This window comes from Poeciliopsis prolifica, unplaced genomic scaffold (genome assembly GCF_027474105.1).
Source record: "Poeciliopsis prolifica strain line A6 unplaced genomic scaffold, Auburn_PproV2 SCAFFOLD001, whole genome shotgun sequence".
NCBI classification, from domain to species: Eukaryota; Metazoa; Chordata; class Actinopteri; order Cyprinodontiformes; family Poeciliidae; genus Poeciliopsis; species Poeciliopsis prolifica.
In genome coordinates, this window is record NW_026562376.1 from 7983229 (window position 1) to 8008392 (window position 25164).

The 25164-nt window shown below is 40.4% G+C and overlaps 1 protein-coding gene across 1 annotated transcript in view; it reads right to left on the reverse strand.

Moving 5' to 3' along the window:
• Positions 1 to 1176: 1176 nt before the first annotated feature.
• Positions 1177 to 25164, reverse strand: part of otud7a (OTU deubiquitinase 7A) — a 40764-nt gene continuing 16776 nt past the window's right edge. The window contains exons 3-13 of the mRNA XM_055038707.1: positions 22678 to 22831; positions 19960 to 20145; positions 19635 to 19853; positions 17674 to 17775; positions 15779 to 15906; positions 14401 to 14513; positions 12470 to 12597; positions 12226 to 12375; positions 6279 to 6393; positions 5698 to 5782; positions 1177 to 4401 (exon numbers count right to left, since the gene is read on the reverse strand). Coding sequence (XP_054894682.1) covers positions 2842 to 4401; positions 5698 to 5782; positions 6279 to 6393; positions 12226 to 12375; positions 12470 to 12597; positions 14401 to 14513; positions 15779 to 15906; positions 17674 to 17775; positions 19635 to 19853; positions 19960 to 20145; positions 22678 to 22762 — 2871 coding nt within the window. The 5' untranslated portion in view covers positions 22763 to 22831 and the 3' untranslated portion in view covers positions 1177 to 2841. The remainder of the gene's footprint in view (positions 4402 to 5697; positions 5783 to 6278; positions 6394 to 12225; positions 12376 to 12469; positions 12598 to 14400; positions 14514 to 15778; positions 15907 to 17673; positions 17776 to 19634; positions 19854 to 19959; positions 20146 to 22677; positions 22832 to 25164) is intronic.

Here is a 25164-nt window from a genome sequence, read left to right on the forward strand (position 1 = left end):
AACTGGAACAACAAAGTCTTATTGTGAATAAAATTAAATATATCTAGTCACAATTTTAAGATACAAGTGTCCTTTGTTTTATGCTTTTCTAAAGTTTTAAAACTTGAATGAATAGAAGTTAGTAAATGCATAAAACAAAGATTGATGGATGCACCCCCTCCTTGTGGTGTCAGAGTTACAGAAACTCAACAGATCGAAAGCAGATATTCTAGAAAAGCCATAGTTAACGGTAGCACAGTTTAAAAGTAAACAGCAATTAAAATACCATGGCAAAAAATGACTGACGTGTTCACGTCTTTACACAAGCTAGCATTACAGCTGTAGTGCAGCTAGACGCTGCGAGAAGTGAGAAAAGCATTTTGTGGTGTAAAACTTCAACTGTCCAGCAAATGAAAAGTAATTTTTGCAGGAGTTTTGCAAGGCTTTTGCCCCCCCCGCCCCCCTTAAGGCTTAGCCAAAAAAAATAACACTCTGTTCAGTTGATTTCAGTGCTGGCTTTGCTGAAGATGTTGGTTTAGTGCATGGTGAAACCCGGTGATGGGGACATCATCCTAAAACCTGATGGATTGAGAGTGGCAAGGGTCACCTCAAAAGATAACAACCCAAAGTAGATTTGGGTTGTTATCCTTAATGGCCTATTATCTGAGAAGTGAAAACTGATGTTAACTGATCGATTTCAGTCTGCTTGAAATTGAGCCATGTTCTAAAGAAGAACATTCAAAAAGTCTAGAGGTGCAAAGCTGACAAAGACATAGTCCAAAACATTTGTAGCTATGATTCCATGACATAAAGCATTACATCGGATTGTTTAATTTGTAATTAGATTTTGCAAATTGCATCAGATTGTTTAATTTGCTAAATCTATGTACTAAATCTATGCGATAGTGCATAGATTTTATGAACTATCGCATAAAATCTTTATTAAACACATCAAAGTTTGTGGTGGTAACGGGACAAAATGTGAAAACATTTTAGAATTATCAGTGCTTTTGCAAGACTCTGTTTGAGATTATAGCGCTCTACCTGTTTGATGTTGGTTAACTTCAAGTACTAATAAAGCCGAGTTTGAATAAGAAACAACAGGAGAGCATTATCAACAAGAGGACACCCATCAAACCAGTTCCAACCCATTCCAAAAATAAATAATACACAGACACGGCAGGTTTGTAACAATAGACTATTTTCTTTTTTCATATTTACATTTGTACCTAATGTGCAAATTAATAATTTAAAGTAGTGTAAAACTCTCAAAGGAATACAAAATCATATCTTACAGTCCTAACATGGTGGGAGTCCATGAACTGGTCACAGAGAAACAGAGGGGAGCAACACTGCAGTGTGTACAGGAGAGAGACAGAAGCAAACCCAGGGAGCAGTGGACATCCTTGGCCAGGACACACTTTGTTAAGGACAGCATGGCACATTATCCAAGCGTCACCAGGACAAACAGCAACACAAACACTGCATCTTTACAGTAGTCATGTCAATTGAGCAAAAAGCACTTAAGAGGCCCCGGGTTTTCTTTTTTTTTCTTTTCTTTTTTTAATCTCTTAAAAATCCCACTGATTGGTTAAAGCACTGAAGATCACAAAGGCTTGAGGTGCTTGTAGCAGCAGGTGCTTATTTTGAACCAGCCTCTGGATGAGGAAGAACAATAACCTCACACTGACCTGGCGACTTGTTTTCGTTTTGTTTTCAGTTTTCCTGCAGGTCACCACAAACCGTAGTGCTGTTAGCATGATTGCTTGTCGTGTTGTGTGGGCGTGGGAAAGGGGACCAGAGACACGTAATAACACTTCAGACAAAAAAAACAAGAACAAAAAAAAAAAAAAAAAAAAAACACAGCCTGCTGTCACGACTCAGAGTTTGTCTCATCTACACACATTTACGGAGCAGATTGGTCGACAGGCAACTCAGAGAGACACACTACAATCACTGCATATTTGAGAAGCAGTTGTAAAGTATTTGGCACAGAAAATTGTTGAAAATTTTGATTGTAATTAGTTGTTTTTGTTAAGAAGCCAGCATGGCAGTGCTTGTGGATTTTAGGATACGTGCAAGAATGTGAAACATGATATCACACGATATTTCGAGTCCAATTCTGACACGGCAAACCCCTTCAATATGGCAAAAAACCTGAAACAAAAGGTACACAAAACAAATGAGAGTTCAACATTTCATCCTAATCCAACATTGCAGTCTAAAACTCTTACACGTTTTTAATTTCTGTATCTCAAATTCGTTTACAAAAAGGACACTGTGACGTTCCTTTACGAGTCACAAGACACAGTTAACCTACAGTATCCATATTATTGGTGCATAGACAAAACCGGGACAGCGTGTAGCAAAAGAATCACCAATTTATTGCTTGAAAGTCTAATATTAACCCCCCATTAAACTTCTTTTGATTGCAAAACAACTACAAATATCCCATGGAGAACCAGGCAGAGGTATTGCATTCAACTGATTAAAAGAGCTAAAATGTCCCTTCCTGATGAGATGCAATCTTTTTGCACTTTGAAAAATAAAGAGCTTTCTTGCACATACATTTACATCACAGGGGTAAACTTTTACTCTAAAACAAGTAAAAGACTAAATTTGATGGGACAGAAGTAAAAAGAACTAAAAAAAGAAACTAAAATCTGGCCAAAGCTGCTCACTGTTTCAAGTTCTGCTTCCCTTATCGTGAGGTAACAAGGGATTAGGGACCGGAACGCATGAGCATTACTCAATAAACCCAGGAAATGCTCAATATTATGTTTTTTTCAAATGCGGAGAGCGGACGGTGTTGTTCCCTTAGGTGTCCTGCGGCCGCGTTGATGCTGAAAGTAGCGGTGATGGCTATACAGGCCTCTGGACCTTGGCCTCCCTCTCCCTGCGCTTTAGCTCCTCCCTGTAGCAGTAGGAGCAGTAGTTGTCCGTCTCTGGCCTCCCGTAGAAGGAGCAGTTCTCCTTTTTGCAGCGGCGCTGCTGAAAGCAGTACAAAGGGCCCCCGGAGCTCCGCCCTTTGGTCTTGTCTGGACCGAGCCAGGTGTGAGGCATGCTGTCCTCGTCGGCGAACTCGAGGCAGTCCTGAATGTCTCCCGCATTGAATCCATTGGTGTACGTGTGGGACTTGTGTTCGCCAGGCATGTTGTAGGACAGCGTGTCCATGGTGTTGACTGTGCGGACCCCTGACAGGCGCGCAGGGCTGTAGCTCTGGGAGGAGAGCGTGCGGTTCTGCTGGGGGTAGGTGGCACATGTCTTGAGGGTGCCCACCACTGGCTTGTAGGGGTCATCTTGGAAGATGGAGGATTGCATGTTGACATCTTGTAAGTGAATGACACTGTGCCTCTGGATGGGCGGCGTATGGCTGTAGTGGGCAGACACAGGGATGGGTCCGGGTCTCTTAGCACCGATGCTGGGAGAAGAGTAAGGCGCAGGGGCTGAGACAGGGGTGGGGTGGGAGATGTGATGCGAGCTTGGCGGAGGGGTGAGAGGAGGGACTTGGACAGTAGAGAGATTGGCTGCAGGAATGGGACTGTTTCTGCCCTGCGTCTTGAGACTGAGCAACAGTTGCGGGTTGCTGTAGGTGTGGTGGGGAAGGACAGGAGAGCAGCTTTCTGGAGGAGAGCTGTCAGACCTCTCCCTCTGGAAGACGCTCTCATGCTCCGGCTTCTTTGAGGACACCTCAGTAGTGGCAGGAGGCTTCTTCTCTGCCTCCTTCCTCTTTTGCTCCTGCTCCTGGCTGAAGCGCTCCTGGGCATTTGTCAGATAGTAGCTGATCATCTCCTCATGGAACTGGTGTCTATGGCTGGTCAGCAACAGTCCTGCAAAAATGAACTTGCGCTCCCCCTGCATGGCAGCCCGAAGGATGTTGAGGCTAAGCTTGACATCTGTGCTGTATTTCCAGTTTTCCAAGGACTTGTCCCCTGAGCCTCGCCCCGTGCTGTCCTGTCTCTCAGTCGGGGAAGAACTCGATGGTCTGTCTCCATCTGTAGGGGAGGGACTTGTGGCTTTCTCGGAGGAAGTGGAGCTGGTTGAATGGCCTGAATCTTCCTTGCTCCCTTTGGTTGCCTTTGATTCCTTCTTCTTTGCCTTTTCCCCTCCATTTTCCCCATTACGACCTGAGCCAGAGTTCGACTTGTTCATTTTGCCGTGCACAAGTCCTCCCAAACCTCCCATGTTCTTCTTCAGCTTGATACCGAGCGTTTTGCTAAAGCTTCCTAATCTGTTAGCTACAGAGTCAGTTCGACTCTTGTCCTTGCGCTGCTTGTCTTTGTCCTTTTCTTTGCTGGGCTTCCCAGTGTTAATGTTTGAGTTGCTGCCGACAGACTCGTGGTCAGAGTCCATGGACTCAGCAAGAGACTGGACATCCTCACCTGCAGAGGCTGTAGGAGACTCTGGCTGAGCCAGGGGAGCCTGCAAAAAAGCCAAACACACACAAAAATAAATGCATTTTAAATTTGATCAGACCTTTGACTAAAACTTTTATTGATTTGTTTATCATTATGTATTTCTTTGTGAGTGATAGGCTCAAAAAAGTAGTGTACTATTGTAAAATGAAAAAAACAAAACATTTTCACAGAAAATAAAAATGTTTGTAGTGCCAATGTATTTAGCCTTCCAGGTATTCTTCTAAGATTATACTGTATTTATCTCCAAGCAATCTTCTTCTCATTAATGCTTCTCCAGCTTTGCATCCCTTCTGAAGAAAAGCATGCCCTCGATGTGTTCGTATAGATGTGCAGTGTTTCTTTTCTGTTGTACGTAGTGTTTTTGTAGCCATAAAGTTAAGTTTTGGTTTCACCCCACTAGAGCAGTTTGCTGTGTGTCCTGCGTGGAAAATTTTTAAGTTAGACTTTTTATGACTTTCGCTCAACAGTGACATTCTTTGTGCTCAAATCCAGATTTGTAACATGTTCAACCAATGACTGTCCTGTTGATAGATTACTGGACCCAAGTCATGAATCTCTGTAGCTCCCTCAGAGATCCCACTGGCCTTTCAGGGCAGCTTTTCTGACATTTTAGGTAGATACATATTGGTAGATTTGAAGTTGAGATGTACACTTTCTTTGAGAGGTTCGAAGCTTTGCGTATCATTTTATAACCTTATCATCCTTTAAATGTCTCCATAACCTTATCTCAGCACTGTCTGCTATGTCCCTTGGTGTTCATAATGCTCTTCGTTTTCTATTGTCTTAACAACACAGTGGGGCTTTCACAGATCACCTGGATTTATATTGAGATGACACAAAGGTGGACAACATGTCTTTTGAACCAAAATGTTGGTACTAGGTTTTATTTAGGGGATCAGAGTAAAAGCGACTGAAGTTGTATGCATGCCACACTTTTCAAACTATGTATTCTGTTTTCAGTTTAAAGATATGCATGAATGTATGAATAATTTTCCATCAAAAACCTAACATAACACATGCAAAATAATCCAAGTGGTATTGATCTCTTCGCAAGTTAATCTAAGCAAGAACTGCAACAATCTAAAGCAGAAATTTTCTAAAAATTGTTGGGAAACAAACAATTTTCTGGTTTTTCATGACTCATAACCACAAATGTGAGAGATTATGGCATTCTGACACTAAATAGAACCGACTGATAGGAACTAAGGGGTTTCAGAAACATCTGGAACAAGGGAGCCTCTATAAAGCTAAATTAACCATGACAAATACGACACACATGTGACAGTTGAAAATAAATTACCCTTGTTTCAGAGGGAATTCGAATCCATGTTACATTCATGTAGTTGTGCAGCAGGTTGAGTTTGGCCTCCAGGGACAAGATCAAACTGTAGAACAATATAAATACACTTTTTAAAAGAAAAACACACAATTACATCTGACAAACATATCAGTAAAATATCTATTGGAAGCATGCAGAAGGATTACGTAACCTAAGTTGTACAAATGATACGTGCAGTCCTCTAAAGGAAATCCATGAAGGATATACTAAGAAATGGACAGTTTTTTTTCTGTGTGTTATAGTGTAGTTTTTTGGCAAAATAATCTTAAAGAATATAAAATCCAACCTCTTAAATAAACCTTCCAAAACTCAGTGAAGATATTGCAGATTTCCAGAGGCCACTTCTGGAAAAATGCGACACCTGTCTGAAATATTTGATTTTTTTTCTTTATGAAGTTACCCAATGCCAGAGCCAATAATCACAGTTAAATCCCAACAGGTAACATGTAAGGAGGTCGACGGATGGACTGGCAGAACTGTTTACAGTCAGTACTTCTGTGTGCTTTGCTGATACATATCAGCTGGTGATGTTTCAGGCTTACCTGGCTAGCTTGGTGTTGTCATTGTCGTCCCTTCCCCACTCCCAGTCCACACCAGGATCCACAGCAAAATGGAGTGCCAGCAGCTTGTGCTCAGAGTCGGTCAGAGGGATGACAGCTGAAGGAGGGGAAATTGCAGTTACATTATTTTGGTCCAGCTTAAACGACAGTAGCAAGTCTAAATGTCGCTGGTTCTCACATGCAAATGTAGCACCAAAGCATTTGAACAGTTTCAACTGATTGGAGCTCAGGGCTAATTTATTTTTTGTGTTTCAGTTTGTGTGGCGTGATGTTCATTTTAAAATTTAGGACCATTCTCTGTTTTAATGCATTTCATGGCGTTTGTTCAGTTTTGTGTTTTTTGCTGTAATCGTGTTTTTAAGCTGCTCTGTAGATTTAAAGCTTAGTGCTACAGTAGCCTGGGACAGCATGCCTTCATTTTGTTTAGTGTGCAAAATTTAAACAGTGAAGAAATGTCGTTTTTATCATGGGCATAATAAACGACAAAAGAAAACAGTGTTTATCTTTATCCAATATGATAAACTACTTACAAGCAGTAAAAGAGATTTCAGCACCAATCAGTGGGTAAAGAACATAAAACAGGCATCAGGCTGGGCTTCCTCTTGTGGGAAATCACATGCACAGGGCAGGAGTTTACAGTAGGCTACATGTTTCTTTCCTCTGAATGTGTGGGAGTCTTTTAAAACAACAGTGTAAGATGGAGTAGCTGGGCCTTGCTGGCCCACATAACGACTCTCATCAGGCTACCTAGTGTGGGGGCTGTTGTCTGCGTGACTGTAAAGAGAGGCAGGCTGTTCAGGCTGAGGACATTCCAGCCTTCCCTGTCAGACCCAGATGGAAGGCACAGTCTTCTCCTGGCCTCATCAATTCTTCCACTGCCAGCAGGCTGCTGTGCTCTGTAGGCTTCATGGAGACTGTGAGGAGCAGAAACAACTACCTGTACAGAGTCCAAATGGATGATTCAGGGCCAGTCTCTGCTCTTTGTGCATTTCCTCTCCTCTGTATGAATACAGAGTCAATGTCCTGCTGCATCATCCAATCACTTAGAGCTTTGTAAACAAGTATTTATTCATTTTTCTAACTTTTTCACACTTCACGTTACATCCACAAGCTTCAATGTATTTTATTGGAGTTTCATGCAATAGATCTGGGCTCTAAAACTCCAGCAAAAATTCAACACACTGGACCAAGAGCTAAAATGAGAGATGTAGTCAGGTCGAACCCAGACTAGAGCAACAATAGGTGAATGGATGACTAATTGTGTTTGTCTATGCGTCAAATCAGCTGTTACCTTAGCACGCAATACACTTTACCGAAAATCCCCAAAACAAACAATGAATGACTAACAGTGATAGGATGCTGGCATGACAGCATTGTTGACAAAGAGAAAAAAGGGATTCCATTAAGTAGGGTCTTTCCAAGAACAGTTTTGCCCAGACAGTTCTGTCTCAATACAAATAAGAAACACAAACACAGCTATGCTAAGAAGAAGACGATAAACTTGCTCCCTCCTTAGTTCCCACTCGGGTCATGCAGCAGCTAAGTGGAGGTCTGTGAGGTGGCGTCCCAGCTCCCACGATGCAGCTGGGCTCCCTTGCGTGTGAGTGTGTGCATGCACGGCTCTTCCAGCTTGAGCCCGGTCCAATTTCAGCTCTGCCAACTGAACTCTGGGGGACTCAAGTGTGCTGTAATATATTTACTATCCCCTGTCGGCAGTCGTGTTTTGTTGTCCTCCAATAACCGATTCCCACAGTCCATGCGAGGATGACATCATAGCCTTCTTTGGGATATAAGCTGTGCAGTCAACGTCATAGCTGCTGTTCTTTTTGCAAGCTTGATTCAAGAATGATACAGAGAAGCGGATGACGAGCAAACATGGGTGTGACCTGAAAGGAAATAACTGCTGGAGATTAACTTCTCCCAGCTTACATTCGGGACACTATGTCGGAGATAAGCTTATTCTTTTCTGACTTGTTAAGAAATCTTAAAGATATAATGCATTGGGTTGTGAGAGCAGACTAATTTCCCCTCCCTTATTTAACTCAGCTTTAGAGGACAAGAGCACCTTTCTTTGACATGATTTGACTTGCAACATTTAGTCAGTCTTTCAGCTGCAATGAGATTCAAGAACAATTTGTGCAAACTGGAAAAGTAACACATTCAAATTCCTGAGTTAGTGCTCTGCACAGCTGCAGATTTCCAGGCTATAAATCACTAGGGTAAACAGCAGCAGTGCACATAAACAAAACTAAGACGTTCACCATCATTCCAACTGCAGAGTCAAGGACAGCACATCTAATCAGTGACTTGCAAAATGATTGATAATTGAACTTTTTATTATGTGACAGAGCAATAAAAAGTAGAACCCAACTGAAATGTTTTGCAAATTAAAAGTCTAAATTGGGTTGATAAATATTATCTTTAAGTAAATTCTATTAATAAACACATTTTTCACATTATCATTATATCAGGACAGTATAAGACAGACAAAAAAAAAATAGTCCCTTTGGTGGTGTTGTTATCTGAACAAATAGACTGCCCCGTCAGAAACAACCAATCAGAACCAAGAAGAGGGTCTTAGCACTGTCAATCACTCTTGTGTACTCGCTCCTCACACCATCCTGATTGCTCTCCGCTGTGCTGCAGAGAGCCAGCAGGCAGATAAACGTTTTTTTCTGGAATGGTAAGTTGTTTTTGTTTTTGCATTTCTGCACTGCTTGTTGGTCTATCACATAAAATTGCCCCCAAAATACAAGAAAGTTTGTATTTTTAACTTGATAAACGTGAGAAGTTCATAGAGTGTGAATTATTCTGCAAAGCACTGTCTAATTTCAATAAAGAGCTGTGTGTTGGTGTCATGCAAAGATGGAAAAGTTGAGTAAAACAGTGCGTCCATTGAAAGATCAAGATCTAGCCCCCACTGACCAGAAGTTAATAGTTACACCATGCTCTCATGTAGGTGGTCTTCTGGCCAGTTTATGTAATCAGATGGGTGCAAGAAGTTTACCAATATGACGCCAAAGAAAACTTGGGAGTGTTTTGATTTACGGAAAAGAGCTTGAAATAGGCTCAAGAGTTTTCCAGAGGGTCAGTTCCCCTCACACGCTGATGGACCGCGTGAGCACAAACAGGCAGATGAAAGACCTTTGCTAGCATCTACTGAGGGTTCACTCATTATCACACAGCAGGTGAGCATTGGTGGGTTGGGAAGGAAACACACAGCCAGGTTCACTTGGAGTAGAAAATCACTTCACCAGTTCTCCTGGGATGTAGACATGAAAAACTGAAAACAAACAGAAATCTTAGAGCAACAACACTTGGCCTCACTCACCCCTCCTATGTTTTTTCATCATTTCTGTAGCTTCACGTTCCTTACACATAAAAGAAGGAGGAACATAACTTGTCAAACTCCTGGGCTATGCCTTGCAAAAGTATTTACACCCCTGGAACTTTTTCGCATTTATCGTATTGCACACAAAAAGTTATATGCATTTCATTGAGATTTTATTTGACAGGACCAACACAAGTTCTGTAAAATTATGAAGTATTATCATCGGTAGTTTTCAAAGTTTTGTTTTTCCAACTTTACTACTTTTTCCTTTACTGCAGTCATAACTAAACAGAAGTTTTCTGGCCGATCACCTATCTTTAAAAAACCTGAAGTTGGTTCTAATTTTGTCCGATACAGATTCTCTTGTTTGAGGTTACTAAATAAAGTGACAAAATTGCTACGTTAATGACACTGTGGTGACTATTGCTAACCGCACACGTGCAGATGTGACCTGGTGGGCGGGTTTGTCTGTCTGTCAGTCTTCTCTCACAGCAGAGCAAACTGTGACTTTCAGATGTTTGTCGAGGTAGAAAAAATTGGTAGATTAAATCATTTCTCACAGAAGTGTCAGCAGATAGAAGATCTTCTAGAATTAAGGACATTGGGGAAGATTTATTGATGCAACCCTCCATACAGCCATAAGTGTTTTTGAGTATGGTCATTCCTTACTGCAAAACAGTTTAAGGTGAGTCAGAATGGGTAAAGCAAATCTATGAACATCAGTTTTGTGACCCTCAAAGCCAGTATCATATTTTTTGCAGCCTTGGACAGGTTTTTCTTTCCCATACCATTCATTCTTCACTGCAGAGACACTCTGGTCATAGTGATGTTCAGTGTAAAGTTACAACTAATCATATGTGACATAGTAGATGTTAAGAGAGTTTGAATCTTTCAAGAGATGATGCAGAATTTAATAGTGTAACATGTAGAAGGTGAACACAGCTTTTTGACATCTGACGTCTTTTTTTAGGCAAACCCCTTTTGTCCTGGTAGAATTGTACTAGATTCTTCCCATTCCATAGATGGCATAAACAGAGTTCAGAACTTAGAACTTACTTTGAATAACTTTCAGCAAATGTTCCAGTTTGAGTTTGTCTGGTACATAAAATTTCAAATTAACATGCATTGATGTCTGTGATTATAACATGGCAAATGTGGAAGAGTTTAAAGGTATGAATACTTTTGTACAGTAGAATGGAGTTCTAAGACTGTTTTCTTCCTGAAGAAACCTCCAATCCTCAGACACCTGAACACACACCAGATCAGCAGCCCCTCTTCGATGCTCTTTGCTGAGTCGGGGGAAACTAACAGCAACCATCCACCTGAAATGTCCACACAGTGGACTGACTGTTTAGGCCTGAGCCAGCCGGGACTTTACTGCTGAGAGGTGATTTGCTGAGGACAGACAGTGAAGTATCTTCTGGTCTGTCTGGCATTAGCTCAGACAAGAGAGCCATAATTTGCTTCTTTTGATTCAGATGAAAAGGCCACTTTTTATCTTATAGTTATACCGGACACCCTGCATTTTCGTACACCCTGCAGACTTTCATTTAAAGTAGTGCAGAAATGCATGGCTGCTGCATAACATGAGTTGCCACATGACATACAAATGCACCATGTCAAGAGTTCAAATGTTTTCATAACATCCTGGAGAGAGTGCAGACTTTCTGATCTTATCAAATGAGGACACAGTGTACCAGGATGAAAAAAAGTACAACCACGCACGGGTATTGTGATTGTGCTGTGCCATTTGATCTGGACACATGCACCATCTGGTGGATGAGCAAAGAACATCAACTTTTGGCTACCAAACACCCACTAAAATGCTGATTAGAATAGAGTGGTGGGGTTAGCAGAAGGTTCTTCTGGGGCTTTGTAGGAGTGACTAGTTAAGGAACAGTCAGAGGAGGAAGAAGGAATCCATTTGCATAAGTGTGTCTGTGTTCGAGGTGACGTCTCATTCTGCGTTTGCGTGAGACTCAGTCTGAGACGTCAGCAACCCACACAAAACAACGACCGGGTGCCTCCCGAGTGCCGTGACTGCCAAGGCCGGTTGTCAGGGAGATCCACTGCTGTTGTCACTTTCAAAAGTCTGTGACCTCGAGGCTAAGCTGTGAGCGGGAACACAGGGATCTGAATGAGCAAAAACAAGAGTGTCTCCATAATGCGCGAGGGGATTTAAAATGTGTACTTCGCCTGCCACAGCTTAACACAATCAACATGTTCTGTAAAGCTCTGCATCACAAACTCTTCCCCACTGAGGAAAACGCATAAACAGACACACCTACTGTGAAGACCCACAGCTGGAACGTCAAGTCAAGAAAAAAGTGCAGCAGCTTTTGCAAGCTTGAATAATTTTGTCAGCATTTAGGAGTCAAAGCTGGCCGGTTTCCTCAGCAATGACCACTCCCCGCTTGATGCTGCCAACTGGCCTCTTTTAATAATGGATCTCAGGTAATTAGGCTGCCATCTCATACATTATTCACCTCAGACAGGACAGACAGAACCTTCCCTTTACCCTCCAATCCTGCTGGAGTTAAAAGCAAATTCCACCATGCTGCAATGAGAAGCTTTTTATGGTGGAGGACGCGTGCTTACCTTGTTCTCGCTGCTGGTCTCTCTGCTCCATGGACACCAGTGCTGAGAAGTGAGCCTGATCGTAGGCCAGGACCAGGGGGGAGCAGTGACAGCGGCTCGGAGGCACTTCCAGAGGCAGATAGAGCCCTCCAAACGGGATGGGAGCAAACGCTGCAAAGGAGGGTAGAACATGGCCGGCTCATTCCTTTGCTGTTTGCCCTGCTGTTTACATATGACTGACTGAATGAATACACAGTTTCCCCACCTTCTCCTCCGGAGTCTCTGAGCATCGTGTCGGCCACCACTACAATCGGCCTGCGTAACACATGGGCCAGCACAAACACATGGAACTCCTCCAAACTCTCGTAGACCGGATCCTCAGAGTTATCCACGCTGGGGAAAGAAAAACACAAAACATGACAGCACACTGATCTACATGAGTCAGAAGAGATCCTGCCCATGTTTGAGTCATTTTTCGCAGTCACCACAGATTTTTAGTCTGAACTCCATCCTTCAATTTCCAAAATTCACATTTTATTTAGAATTTACTGCTAATATTCAAACACTAGTGAGGCTCGTATCTGGAACATCCATATAAAAGCTTCAAGGACGCATGGATTGAGCAGAGAATAAAGTTTGGAGATACAAATATTTTTCCAAGCTTTTTAGATTTTTCCAGAAGGAGCATGGCCCCTCATTTTCTCAAAGCAGTGCTCAAACAGGTCAATAAAATCCATAATTTCGTAGTCATGCTAATTAAATAAAATAGGAGAAGATGGGGTGAAGAAAGGGATGCTGATGGAGAGATGGATAAAAAGCACAGGCAGCACTCTTGAGCGTGCAACCATCAGGGAAACGAGGGATGAGCAACAATTAAGCTGTCAGCCACACAGCCAAATTCGCTCTAATAAAGAGCCTCTTAATATGTGAATCCCACTCAGCCCATTCACAGGCTCATCTCACACTACGACCATCAAACATCGCTAACTTTATTACTCTGTTACAGTCAAGTTTAATGAGAGGTCCAAACATTCACAATAAATAAGTAAATTGCTCCCCTGAAAGGAACATTTTCAGCATTGGAGTCTTTAAGTCTGGTTCAGTAATCGTGTCGTGGAAAAGTTACTTTTGTTGTAACATTAAAGCCTTTAGTGAAAAATGTCACTTATCTAATCCAAACCAACTGCTGTTTCTGCTATGAAAGATTTTTTTTTCATTCTAATCAAATTTCCCCTAAACGTTAAATGTTTTTTTCTTTTTGGATGCACTTGAATGACATTTTAATCTCGGCTGAAACTTTCTGTTACTCACACGTATTCTCTTGTTCCACCGGATCGGCGGTCTACCTCTAAGAGCTGAAGTATGTGACAACATATGTGTGTTTATTTCAGTGAATATGGAAACACGGTGAAAACCACAAGGTTTCTCTGCGTGGGAGGAGGAAACCAGAGCGAGTTTCCAATCCGCCTCTGTAGCTTGAGAAAAAGCCACTCTTACATTTATTTGTGCAACCTGCTGCAGCTAAAAGTAACTCAAACCCAAGACGGGGAGGGTTGAGCTCTCCGAACAGAAAAGAAAACTTACAAGGAAGCCAGTAGGTGGCAGCGTTTCACATTGTGATTTTGCAGAGGAAGATGAGTTTGATTTGCATCTGACTTTTTTCAAACTTTATTTTAAGATTTGTACATTCATGTGCGTTGGTTAACTCACTAAAACCAGAAAGATAGAGCACATAACACCAGTATTAAAGTCCCTCCACTGGCTCCCGGTAGCTAAAGAATAGATTTTAAAATACTGTTGTTAGCTTACAAATCACTGAACGGTTTAGCACCACAATACATCAATGATCTGCTGTTGTTGCATCAACCTTCCAGACCTCTCAGGTTCTGGTTCTGGTTCTGCTATGCATCCCCAGAACCAGAACCAAGAGAGGAGAAGCAGCTTTCAGCATCTATGCACCAAAAATCTGGAACAAACCTCCAGAAAACTGTAAAACAGCAGAAACCCTGACTTCCTTTAAATCTCAACTAAAAACACACCTGTTTAGAAATGTATTTGAAATGTAATATGTAACAATGTATTGTTTATTCCATAATGCATGACTTTGTGTTTTTATGTTTATGATGTAAAGCACTTTGAAATACCTTGCTGCTGAAATGTGCTATACAAATAAAATTTGATTGATTGATTGATTACCCTCCACTGGTGTTCCCGTTTTTGCTCAGATGAGTGCGAGGCTCACTGGAGGCCAACTTCAGCAGCTCGTTCCACTCTCTTTCCCATTCTTCTTCTGTGTAAACCAGCCCTGACTGCACAAAAAACACGGTAATGAAATTTAAATTATAGTTTGCCATTAAGTCACTGTTAATTCAAAGTCAGTGTGCTTCTTTTGAATCAAATGCATGTTTTAAAATGAAAAAAGACAAGAAATACGGCACTGTATTAAACCGTTTCCCATTTGTTTACAATTTACCCTCAAGAAGTATAAAGGTACTGATCAATAGTCCTCCAGGTTTCCTAAAGTATTTTTGAAGCCTTCGAAAAAATCACATCAGGTATTGAATTGGTAATAAATATAAAAACGAAAATGTGATGGAATGTCAAATTTTTATCAGTTCAAATAAATAAAGAAAGAAGACACTCAATACTACTTTAAAAGATAAAAAAAACATTCTAGCAACCTTGTGTAACATATAAATATTATATATGCAATTTTACATTTTAACCATGACTTATTGTTGTGTAGATATTAAACTTAATTTGAGGAGAGTTTAATTGATTTCTACCAAAATGCTTAGTGAGAAGATTTAACTGACCACCTAACACCAACTTGTTATACTGGCTTACCTTATAAAAAGAACACCAAAAACAAAATCTGCATAGTGAGCAATTGAAAACCACAATTATATTTTAGTAGGTTATTTTTCTGTATTTTACATGTCAAACACAAATTAAATGTTATGGTTAACAACATTTTAACTGTAATAGTATTTTTCAGCAGCAGAGGAATGCTTGGTTTTCAATTTTTCTGAACAGAAATAAGATCATGTTATGCACTTTACATGTGTATTTTGTGCAATTATTGTGATTCTGCAGTTTTTTTAAACATGCTGTGAGAATCCAGCCGATGTCTGCTGCCATGCAACGGCGGTCCCTTCCCAAACTCAAACCAGAACGCCTCCTTTCGTGGAATCCACCTTATATAACTGAGCCAACTGGAAGACTGGAATTTTCAAACATCTGGACAACTTCTTTACTTGGGCTATCTTTGGTGACACTTTTTCTCATAGATTAAAAAAAACAACAACAACTTTAATCCAACATCAGGGCAACAGGAAGAGGCAGAGGAAGTGCAGAGGATTTGGCAGCATTACTTGAACTGCTACAGCACTAATGTACATTTAGAATCACAGAAAATCTGTTTCCAGATTGAGTGAGGCTCAGTTAAGAAGCAAAAATCAGCATTACTTTAAGCAGAGGTCTTCAGTAGTTGAGCTATTGCTCCACTCTTATTAAAGTATCATTTGGAGAGAAGGCTTTGTGTTTGATTTGCATGAATGGGCGCTTGGCGAACCTCCTTGTTCTGCTGGGTTTGCTGCCACCTCCATCTCCTCTTCAGAGCGTCTCTCTCTGCTCCACTTTTCATCATGGTGTACAAAGATTTCCTCAGCATTAGATCTCTGTCATGGAAGCCCCACATCCCTGGAAGACAAAAACACAATGTTAGGAACAACTCTGACTGAATGCACTGATCACTGGCTGTCCTTATGCTGTCATTCTTAGACGACCGCAGCTCCTTAACTAAAAATGTCCTCATCAGACAGAGCTTGTCAGGACAGATTACAATAACTCTGGTGCCTCTAGACCTCGGCTGCCCTTAGAGCCCTCGCACTGGGGAGGAAAGAATCTGAGGAGGATGAACATGCCATGCCTCTAGAACACAAAGTACAGGTGAGCTATTCTTTCCTCTTGTTCCTATCCTTTTAGCTTTGACTTGTTCTTCTTCAGCAAGATTTTGGAATCACTCGTTGTGACACAGCACTAGATGTTTCCAATCTAGGAATTAGGTTAGTCTTCCGGTGCCAGAGATTTAATTTGTGGTTGAATATTCACAATATTTTCCTTCAGCAATTTCCCAGTTAAACACTTCAACATTTTTTACTTTTGGTTAACTTTAAGTTCCACATATGATACAGCAAGTCCAATAGTTTCAAAACGCAAAATTCAGACCTTGTTACTCTTGTTGAATGTCCCACTGTGTATCTCACTGTGCTTACGTTCAAATACAAAATGGGTTAGCATTAGTAAAAAAATATTAATTTAAGTACACACCTATGGTTTTAATGTGTCTGGACTGCATCTGAACTGCAAAAATTAACATCTCAAGATTGTGGATTGTTAGCAGATTAGTACAATTTATGACATCTATTTTTGTTTAATTTAACCAAAACCTCACATGAATTTGTAGTGATTTTATTTCAGTAATAAAGTGAAATTATAGGTTAAAAGTTTTAACACAGGAGCCTCTTTCCCCACTTTTCTTGCACATTCATCACAATTTATTTAAAATTCAATGCAGTTACACATTTTCCATCACGCTTTCAAATGATTTTTCTTCGCTAACCAGGAAGCATGACCATATAAGGCCTGTACTGGTCAATTTACACTGGCTGCCTGTTATGTATCGAATAGATTTTAAGATTCTTTTATTAACTTATAAAGCTCTAAATGGGTTAGCTACCCCTTATCTTCAGGACCTTTTAAAATTTCAGTCTGTGTCCAGAACCCTCAGATCAAACAATCAGCTATTACTTATAGTCCCTCGGACCCGACTAAGGAAAGGAGATCGAGATTTTTCTGTTTTTGCTCCTAATCTATGGAACAATTTGCCTGTTCAGATTAGATCTGCTAGCAGCCTGGATCATTTTAAATCACTTCTCAAAACTTATTTTTATTTTTGGCTTTTAACTGAAGCAATTTTTGATATTCTGTTTTTATCTATTTGTGCTAGTGTCGTTCCTGTGCAGCACTTTGGTGCAGTTCTATGCCTGTTTTTAAAGTGCTATAAAAATAAATTTGACATTGACATTGACTAACAAACTGTAACCACTGTTAAATCATCTGAGATCAATGATGTGCTGAAATGATAGTTGTTTTCAGCATTCTGGTGTTCCTGTGGTAGTTAATCCATCTCCTCACTGAAGCTCCAGGAATGTGTTAAAAAGTTGCGCTTGCAAACAACAAGTATTCCATGTGTAAAACTGGAATTTACCCAATTAACACGATTTTGAGGTTAATGCATTTTACATAAATGCCAAGGTTTGCACTTTATAATAGAAAGGAAACCTAACTGAAGATCACTATAAACCAGAAGGATCAGAGCAATAGAGGGCTAAGTAAAAAACCTTCGGAAAAATATTTTTGCACCAAATTGCACAGCAGAAATTTGGGTTTTTAGGGGTTACTCACCCAACGAGGCAGCATGGAGTAGGCAGTTACCATCCCCTGTGGTGGCCAGAGGAAGAAGCTTCTTACAACTGGTGCACATGGTGGACCACCAGTTCAGACGTCCTAAAAACACAAGAACACTTAGAAAGTCATCTCTGAAGACAAAGCACTGCAGCCAGCAGACAACAGAGCTTTGCAAAACCATTACAGCTCTACTTTACAATCAGTTGTTCTCTTATCTATATAGGAGTTATCTATTGATTGCAGATCAATATTACAATGTTCCTCCTACAAGTTAAAGACACACACTGCAAAACTGACATTCTACGTGGGTTAGGAGACAGCGTAGTTTAGAATAAAGAATCTGAACTCTGGAAATCTTCATATGATTACATTGAACTTGATCTTAATAACAATTGTGAAATAAAAAAGAAATAGAAAGTTGTTTCACACATTTGTTTCACTCTGCTCATGCAATAGTTGGTTATGTTCCTTTTTAGCCTATATATGTTTCACCTTTTTTCATGCAACCGCAGTAAAACCCAGAAACTACTTTGAAACCACTCTAACTTTTCAAAAAAAAAAAGTGAGAATGAAGAGCCCAGAGCGCGACACACAGGCTGACTGTAGGCAGACCGCACTGCTCTAAGCCTGGCTCATCTGGCTCCATCATTTATTTAATAACAGTAAACACAGTTGAGCCTCTGAATGATTTAGCCTTCACTGTAGTCACAATTAAACTGCAGACTTTCTTTCTTTCTGCAATTTGCAGATCTTTATTTCTGAGCTACTGTAACCTCCTGTTGTTTTATGATGCTGCCCCCATAGTGTGCTCCACATGCAGTACACATGGACAAATCTACCTGCTAGGAAATAAAGAAAGATGCATATCGATGCTTTTTACAGTAACTTTTGCATAATTTGCAAAAAATAAAAAAATTACTGACTGAAAAATTATTATTTTATATTATTTTTTAGCAAGAAAAGGGATTTGACATGCCGTTTTAAGACACTTTGTTTATGCGTTATTGGTAAAATACTCAGATTTTCTGCTTGTTTGTTAAAACATCAGAGTAAGAGGTTCTGTGCAAGATTCAAAACTTTTGAGCAGGTTTCTCTCCTTCAGTTGAAAGTGTCAGATGGATCCCTCTGGGATTTGGGAGGCTTTGAATTAGCTGTTGTCATCCTCCCTCCCGGATGTTGCTGCTCTGATCTGTTCTGTCACACTGGGTCAGTCTCATCTTGTGCATCTGTCTGTATTTCAGACTTAATGGATTTTTTTATGGCAACTACTCTGTTTGGCTTCAGTTTACTTTAAACAAGTGAAAAACCAAAGAGACTTAAATTAATCCCTTTTTTTTTTGCAAAATAGCTAAATTTCAGTCAATGTCTTGTGGACATCTATTTTTTTAAATATTGGGACAGAGTCACAATTCTATCAAGGCCTGGTATTTGACTGGACCATTCTAGCATAGCATTATGTGTTAAACTAACCACTGCTAGAAAGTGAACCTCTGCCCCAGTTTCAAATCATCTTCAGCATCTAATAGACTTTCTTTGCGGTTGTTGTGTATTTATAGTCATTTACATGCAGCTGCGCAGAGATTCCTCCACCCATGCTGCAGGTCAACATGGGCCACTTAGCAGCTTCTCTGATTAATCCTATGTTGATATGCAATTGTCATAATCCTTCCATATTTAAATGATGGATTGAACATTTGTGGTAAAGTTTTGTGACCAAACCCTGATTTAAATTTCTTCAGGCCTTTTACCTGTCTGCTGTGTTCTTTGTTTTTTGATGCTGTTTGCTCACTTCTGAAGGTAAGTAGTTGCACTAGATTGTAAACTGAAAATTGAATTTCCTTCAACATCATGATGCACAACTTTGTGTTGGTCAATCACATACAATTCTAGCAAAATACACCACGGTTCGTGATTTTAACAGGACAAAATGTTCTGCGCTATATCCTCATTGGACTCACCTGCCTGTTCCAGAGCCATCATGGTGGACTGCTCTATTAGATCCCTCTCTATGAAACTCCTAAAGTCCTCGCTATAGACGCTGAGATCAGGTAGCTGGAATGTGTAAATGGGCATCTCAAGAGGGAACTGCTCGCTGGTGCAGTCATTTGCCACCTGCAGCCGTGCCAAGGAGACGATAGCAGAACTGGCGTGGGAGATTCCACGGGACAGACGCTTCTCTAGAGGCGAACACAAGCAAGGTTGTCCAGATAAGAAATAAGACGAGGTTCATGAGAACAAAATTAACGACCAGCACCACCGCTGATGCTGAACTGGCTTTACTACCTTGTGCATTGTCCTCCTGCTTCTGTGCACACGGCCTGTCGATCTTGCTGACATGGCTGGGTGTTTCACGTGTCTCTGGCTGTTTGTAGTAGCGGCCCTCGTTGAAGACCTGCGGCAGGTTGGCAGTGTGGACCTGCCTGAGCTCCTCATAGTCGTTCAGAGCAGCACTGAGGTCCCAGTTTTTACCTGAAGGAAAAAATGGAAGTCAGAGTCTGATTACAAGCAGAAAAAATGAACCTCCATTAAGTCATCTGGTTCGATTTCATTACAGTCACATGCATGTAAACAGATGTTAGTGTGCAAGACTACACCTCCCACACACTAAAGGTTACAGTAAACAGTTTACAGTTGCAGGTCCTGGAGATGTATTAAATAACACTATTTCACTGAAACATTAAAACAACTTGGTATGCTTTTTTCACTTTTCACTTTTAATAATTGTAGAACATACTTTAAATCTGTAACATAAAAAAAAAAACACATCGGTCCACATAGCTTCACAAATTCATAGCTTCTCCACAAGAGAAGACGTTGCAGTGCTTTTATCAGAGGAAAACATGCTGAATCATAGGGAGGCTGGGTGTTGGCACAAAAATAAAGTCAGAGAGGGAGGCAGAACCTTCAATATGGTGACAGCAATATCCTGACATGCACCCCTGGCTGTCTCCTCCGAGTTCAGTCTCTTTAACAGAAATCCCCTCAAGGTTTAAGACAAACAAGTTGGTTTTTCATACACCACTCTGACTTCTACCATTGCCAAAGGAATCATCCAAAAAATAATAAAAGAAGAAAAGCACACAAATGCCTACATCTAAATTCACTGTAACCTAAGTGTGTTTGTGAAACTCGATCTACAAATGACCTCGGCATGGTGGAGACCCTAGGAAGAAGACCTCGGCCTTCCAGACAGGATGTCTGTCTCTGAGTCTGAAAATGAATATGAAAGCATGTCTTGTTAAGCAGCAGCTTTTGCATTTGTCAATGCAAAACACATTTCAGAGAATGGATTTCAGCACCATGAGCTTCAGAAACACAGGCCTACAGCCTACAGTGCAGCCTCGCAGAACCATTCAGCACCTTAATGCATCATCTTTAAATGCTTAAGTGGAAAGCTTTCTTTCAGGATCATGATACTTAGCACAGAATGCATGAAAATACATAATCAATATCCATTAGAAACACTGCAGATGTATAAGTCCAGATTCTGATACAAACTGCAAAGCATGGACCAATTATGGGTATCATGTGTATACCAAGAGTTTAAAAACTTACAGCTTCAAAATTCTATGGCTCCTTCATTCAATTTAAAATCTGTCTTATAGAATGCCAGTATAAATGTAAAAAGCACAGATATGCTCTTTCCCCAATTGTTGCTGCACACTGCCATCAGTTAGCTGAAAAGAAAAACTTCACAATGTTCCCACACTAAGAGAAGTTCAGATATTTGGAAAGAGTTTCCACAAAAGCACAAGCAGAAATGGTGAGGAGACTTAAATGCACCTCCTATTGTTCTAATTAAAGGACACAACAGCATTAAATCTGCAGCTGACAAGCAGCAAGTCTGTTAAGAAGCAGATTACAAACTGGCAACCGGAGCAAATAACAGCAATCTGTTTGACTTCTTGTTCTCTAGAAAAAACAGACTACTACTAATTTAAAAAATCTAGAAAATAAGCATTTAAAAACTACTTAATTAAAAGGGGCTCTGTTGTTTCAGACCATAATCATATATTCTATAGCTTACTGCATGCATTTCATTTTTTCAGATTTTTTTTCTAATATTTGTAGAAGTGAAAAGAAATCAAATGAAATGCATAGCATTATTCTAACCATAATAATCAATATATGTTAGTATTACATTACATGATTATCATGTTAGACATATTTTTAAATGTTTACACATCATTTAATGCTTTACTTGTAAATAGCTGGCAAATTGAGGAAAAAAAAAAAAGTATTCCTCATACAACAGTCTCTAAAATGCAACAAAAGAAATAAAAGTCAAAGCAAACCAAAAGGCAGTTCAATACCCAAAACAGCCTGTAGAGAGCACCACATGTAGCACAACTGCCTCGTCTTCCTCTTGGCTGGGACCGGACTGCAACAGGGCAGCTGGTCTATCAACGCAGGTCTGTGTCAATGCACATCCTAAAGGCTAAGCTGATATCAGGGGGCAAAAAATAAACTGAGACGGGACAGTCGGGGCTTGAGTCTGCGTCATCTGAGTGCACTGTCTTGTTTGATGTCTGCTCGTGTCACACATATTCCACTGAGGCTTCCCAACAGAGCAGGTTTTGGGGCAAAGCAAGGAGAGAGAGAAGCAAGATGCTTGAAAACAGGGACACATTTTGTGAACACAGAGGAAGATGTGTCCCGGATGTATATACATTTTATTCAATGTGAATTTAAATGTAAAATTTTAATATTGAACCTGACCTGACTGACATTCATCCACCTCTGTGTTGTTTCTTTTATCAGAACGTCACATGTGCCAGCAGCCCTCTGCTACTCAGTGAGCGCCAGTGAATGGACACAAAGCTTCCCTTGGGGTGTTGCACTCGTAAACCCGTCAATCCTGTCTCTAAATCAGTAAACAGGCCTCCTGTTTCAGGTTCCTGTCCTGCTGTCCTTTGATTTTGTCATCTTCTTTTTCATTCCTGTCTCATTTGTCCCTCCACCCCCGTTCAGTCTCTGTTCTCTTCAAACAGAAAATCTTACCTTCCAGCAGGTCTCTTGCCAGACCTGGTTCTGCCCCCGTGGACCGAACAAAGTCTGACAGGACCGCGTCCATGTCCAGAGTCATGTGATCATGTGTGTGTGCTGCCCACGGTGCAGCGGTGGCCTTGGTGGACGCCAGCCTTCACGTTCTCATCTGGGAGCAAACAAAGCAGAGAAGGAAACATTAGAAGCGATGAGAACGATGGTTTACAGTAAACTGTTTAGCCACACCTTAAATATCTCATCCCTGGCGAGTCCCTGTGAGAAAATACAAGCGAGATTGCCTTGTCTCTTATTTCAGTCCTGGCTTGGGCCTGTTTGTACCGAGGCGTAATGCTTCATGGAGTGCTCCTGCCAGGAGTCATAACATAATATCCAGCATCAGAGATATCAGCAACAGCCAGTGCTTATTTTTCCAGGACACACCTGCCCACTTCCAAAGGCTTTCCTCCTCTGTCCGTGATCACAACACAGGGATTGTACCATATGTCAATTTCAAAATCAGAGTATTTTCAGACAATAGTTTCTAGATTTTTTTGCTTTTCTCCTGACATCATAAACATTTGTGGGCCTAACATTTAACTTGTATAATGAAAGAAATCACTGAAATATGACAAATCTGACAACGCACAGGCAGACGAAAGATCAGGAAAGGTGGCACATCATGCCTGAATATAAAGAAATTCAAGAACAGATGAGAAACCAAGTTATTGTAATCAATCAGATTGCAAAAGTTTAGAAAGCCACTCTCACTGAACCATATTGAAAGCCAATTTCTACAGAAAACACAGAATAGTGCTGGATCATCCCAGGATCTTCCAAAATTACTCCAAAAGCACATTGAAGACACAGTCAAGATCCCACAAAAGGTAATGTAAGGGTCTGGAGCAGACTACTAGAAGAAGTCAGTTCAGGATCTCTTCGAGTAGTTGAAAATAAAATCTCTTTTCTGAATATTTTATGGAGAATGTCAGTCAACCAGTTTGTAACCTTATGCTCAACCACATACTTGTTGTGCAGAAGGATAATTATACTAAGCACACAATACAGTTAACTACTGACTGGATAAAGAAAAAAACTGAAGGCTTTGAAGTGGCCAACTCAAAGTCCGGACTCAAATCTGGTTCAGTTGTTGTGGTATGTCTGTGAAGCTGGCAGTTCGTGCCAACCAGTCAACTCTGGAATAAAAGTGGGAAAAAGCAGGGCTTTGCCACAAAGACATTTTTTATGTAATACTATTACACAAATATTTAAATTATTATGTAGGAAACCAAGATCTATGGAAGTATTGATTTTTTCCCGTTGATACACATCAGAAGTTTATTCCAAACTCATTTTATAATTTTGCATGATCCAACAAAAAAAATGATCCAACCAAATTCCATATTTTTTCACATTTTTCAAGAATGTGTAGGGACTCTAAAGATGTTTAGCCTAGAACAAAGTATTAACCAGAAATCTTTAGGTGTGAGTCAGAGACAAAACTTTATTTTGGCTGAAAGTCAGGACGCCTGGTACCAGTTTATGTAACTGGATGATAAAGCGCAATGCTATTTAGTTGCTAGCTGGAGAGCATATTTGAAACTAAATAGCACTGTGAATCTAATGATCAACAAGCGAGACACTATCGGGTCATAAATAACAGTTAACATGCAGATGCATTCACTCCCATTGTTTGGGGAATAATTGAGTTCATGCATAACTTTCATTCCAGCAGCGGCTGGGTGGGTGACAAAGGAACTGATCTCAGAGCACCAGCAGAAAAAAAAAACAAACGCCCACAGGCTGGAGACTGTGACACCAGGCCTTTGTGTGCAGAACGGCAGCCTGGAGGTTGAGGGGTTATTAGTGCACAACCATATCAGCCGGATGGTGAACAACAGAAAAAAAACTGGAAATGTATGTTGATCCATTTGACCATAATTAGACAGATCATAATAAGATAGATCTGAGTAACACTAATACAATACTTATCTTTTTTTTTTGTTAATAAAAAAAGAAAATGCATGATGTTCCTTTCACTTCCCTAGTATTTGTATTGTCCCGCCATAATAATCTTTTTGGAAAGCAATGTTTATTAACAATTTGTTATTCATATAATATGTCTGAGATTTGAATGCAATCAGTTTAATGTCAAAGGTCTTTGCTGCAAAATAATTTAGTTATGAAAACGGACGTTTAAAATGTCAATTTTGCCAGTGTCCTTAAGTAGAACGTTAACAGGAACCTGCATCACCACCGAGGCACAACTAAGGAGGGGTTTTTCTTTCTTTGGGGAACTAAAAGACTTCACTACTGCATAAAAAACTTAATGGGTGAACTTTAAGCTAACCTTTAAGAGAGAATATTGCTTTGTTGCATTAAACACCTCGTTCTTTGTAGTGTGGAGCAGACTAAAATAGTGGATTATTATAAACCATGACCTCACTTTCCCCCAACCTATAAGCAGCGTTATTCAAATTGCTTTTCCATGTGGGAGTTAATTAT